General features: G+C 32.4%; 1 protein-coding gene across 1 annotated transcript; it reads left to right on the forward strand.

Annotated features, from left to right (window-relative positions):
- Window positions 1–728: 728 nt before the first annotated feature.
- On the forward strand, window positions 729–1,357 carry LOC131040894 (germin-like protein 9-3). The gene is made up of 3 exons (XM_059212424.1): window positions 729–838; window positions 925–1,007; window positions 1,089–1,357. The coding sequence occupies exons 1-3, from the start codon at window positions 729–731 to the stop codon at window positions 1,355–1,357; spliced, it is 462 nt and encodes a 153-aa protein (XP_059068407.1).
- The last annotated feature ends 1,623 nt before the right edge of the window (window positions 1,358–2,980 follow it).

A 2,980-nucleotide genomic window follows, 5' to 3' on the forward strand; every position in this document is an offset into this window, starting at 1 on the left:
TCCAAGCCTTCTATTATACTAGTTTAAGATGTTATCCCTAAATTCAATGTCCATCAACCCCATTCCATTTTGTAAATATATAAGGCCTAGCATGTTGTTCAACTAGTCCTCCAACCTTCCCAAATTATTGAAAGGAAAAAGAGGGGTATTAAAATCTCTGTCATCCAATGGGTGTGAATAGAAAAATCTACCCACAATGTGAGTTTATCTCGCAACACCTTTATAGCAACCTAGGAGTTAGGGGAACACATATTTGTGAGCTTCAAATTGGCCTAGGTAGAGAGTAAGGTGAGATCTACACAAAGACTGTTTCTATAGAGATCAATCTAATTACCTTACACAACTAAAGGGTTACCTAAAATGGAAATCTATCTAGAAGTCCCTTCGGATGAACTACAACAAAACTAAGCATTAGGCTAAAGTCTATCAACAACTTGAGTGAAAACTTATTTGTAATTTTGGTTTCTTGAAGCAATAAAACATCAATCTTGTTATCATAAAACAAATATGTTACACCCCAATGTGACATTACTATTTATTGTTACTTGTTTTAGTTAAAATTCTTTAACACATGAATATGTTTTGAATATATATATATATCTTGATTAGGAATCAAGTGAATGATTATGCAATCAATATGATATTTTGAATATGAAATACATACATACATACATTCATACATGCATATATATATATGTATGTGTGTATATATATATATATGGAAAGAGATGGAATTCAATGGAGCTTGTTTGATGGAGATTTTAGTGGCATTCAGTAGTGTTGGCGTAATCTATGCTTCCGATCCTGACATTCTCACCGATTTTCTTGTTTCGACTGGGCAGACCACACTTAATTTAACTAGCAATTTCTTCACTTTCACGGGATTCTGAGATGTGGGAAACAACAATTTAACTGGGCATACAGTAGTAAAAGTGACGAAGGTAGTGGCCGCAGAGTTTCCGACGCTAAACGGGTCGGGCGTGTCAATGGCGATGCTACAATTCCTGGTGGGCGGACTGACCCCTTCTCAAACTCACCCCCACGCTTCTGAATTCTGTTTCTTGAGGACAAAACTCTCCTGGTTGGAGTTGTGGACAACACGGGAAAGCTCTTCACACAGACCCTCATTTCAGGGGATTTATTTGTGTTTCCTAAAGGACTCCTCCATTACCAACTCAACACGGATGTTGCCTTTGAGGCCTTGGCTATTTCAGCCTTTGGGAGCGCCAATGCAGGCACCATGTCAGTCCCTTCTACTCTCTTCACAATCGGTATCCCCGAAGATGTTCTGGCCAAATCATTCAAGACAAACACACAGACTATCAAGCTGCTCAAGGGTGGCCTTAAAAGTACCTGATTGCTTGGTTTCTTCCATGCCACATCCTTAACCATCTACAGAATAATGGTTTCTCTTTTATTTTGTCTTTCTTAGCTTGGAACATGTTATTTAAGTTTGTTTGCATTTTCTTGTACTTGCCACTACAGTAAATGCATTGATTTGTCATTTCTGAAAAGTAAATCTATAAAAGTTGGTATTTAAGGCAGGAAACATGTCATATTGGATTCATATATATCTAAGTGTTCGACAATATTTATGGTCAGTCTTTCTTTATAGAGATCTAATATTTAAAAAATAGCAAGGGAAAGCTTTATCAGATGTTCAATAATAAATTTAAATATTTTCAAGATTATAATTATTAAATATGATCATACAATTATTGCATTTGGAGTGATTTTAAATCTTGAGTTAATAATGGTAATATTTTAGTAAAAGTATCATATGCCTTGATGTCTCAATGAATGTTAAAAGATAGAGAGAAAGATTAGGATTTGCATAGATTTAAATCAAATAATTTGATATCAATATTATTCTCTTGGTATATATGAATGCATTATATTTTATGGGTGTTCAATATTATTTATCACAATTCTTAATTTTAGATTTTCTTATGTATATGGTTTGTGGGTTGAAAATTGCTAGGAAGCAAAAGCCTTGAAAGAGGTCAGAGACCATTGGGTTGCTTCTATATTTTCATAGATTGTATTTTTCTCGAAAATAGTTCTGTCTTTGTTAACAATTAAATGGCTCCCTTAGTGTTGATAAGAAAATTATTGTTTCTTAGTTCATTTAAATTCATTAACATGAATAGATCATTTAGGCAATACAAATAATAACACTACAATAAATAAATACAAACCACACTGATTTGCAATGCCATAGGTTGTACATGGGTAACATCAATACAATTTCCTTTTCTCTTTATAAATCCAATCACATAAGAGTACTTACAAATGTACATAATTATCGTACTTTCCACCTCAAAACTCAAAATAAAAGTATTGGGTAAACCATAGACCATATGTTAGAAAATATAACCTAATTTAGGCATCCATATTCATGCACAAATTTCAATTTGCAATTCAAGCTTCGTAAATTGAAAATAAATTAGAATGTTTTGCCAGTATCAAATCTTGATGCTCAAGTAAACTTATCCCATACTTTTTTTTAATTTCTCCATGATTTTATTCAATTACATAATTGTAGAAAATAGAGGAAGTAGAAATAGAAACATAATCATCTAAATAAAATTAAAAAATTACAATTGAGCTTCATAGCTCTTTATAGCTCTACATAGTTGGACTCCAAAGAGAGAGTAAAACAATCACAAACTCTTGCAATATATAGTAAACTAAATATCTATGAAGGACCTACTATCAATTGATAATATGATGCATAAATGAATCATAACTTAATGTTTACAGAGGATAGACATCACATAGATTATTGTAGAATAATAATTATGGTAATAAGATAAAATTTAAGATATGCAAATCGTTAATTCTCTAGTAATGCCTTATCTAATGTAGTAATCACTACATTATTGGTTGTACGGATTAATCATTCTAACACTCCCACTTAATAACAACTAACGATTTTCAATTTCTTTCATTAACATCTCCCATAGAGTCACACTGCTAG

Source organism: Cryptomeria japonica, chromosome 10 (genome assembly GCF_030272615.1).
Source record: "Cryptomeria japonica chromosome 10, Sugi_1.0, whole genome shotgun sequence".
In the NCBI taxonomy this organism is placed as follows: domain Eukaryota; kingdom Viridiplantae; phylum Streptophyta; class Pinopsida; order Cupressales; family Cupressaceae; genus Cryptomeria; species Cryptomeria japonica.

What these genes read in the sequence shown, in the direction of transcription:
- LOC131040894 (XM_059212424.1), top strand. Translation starts at nt 729, where the DNA reads ATGGAATTCAATGGAGCTTGTTTGATGGAGATTTTAGTGGCATTCAGT. An exon ending in GATTTTCTTGTTTCGACTGG is followed by an intron (nt 839 to 924) that starts GCAGACCACACT and finishes CTGGGCATACAG; the next exon opens with TAGTAAAAGTGACGAAGGTA. An exon ending in TGGCGATGCTACAATTCCTG is followed by an intron (nt 1,008 to 1,088) that starts GTGGGCGGACTG and finishes TCCTGGTTGGAG; the next exon opens with TTGTGGACAACACGGGAAAG.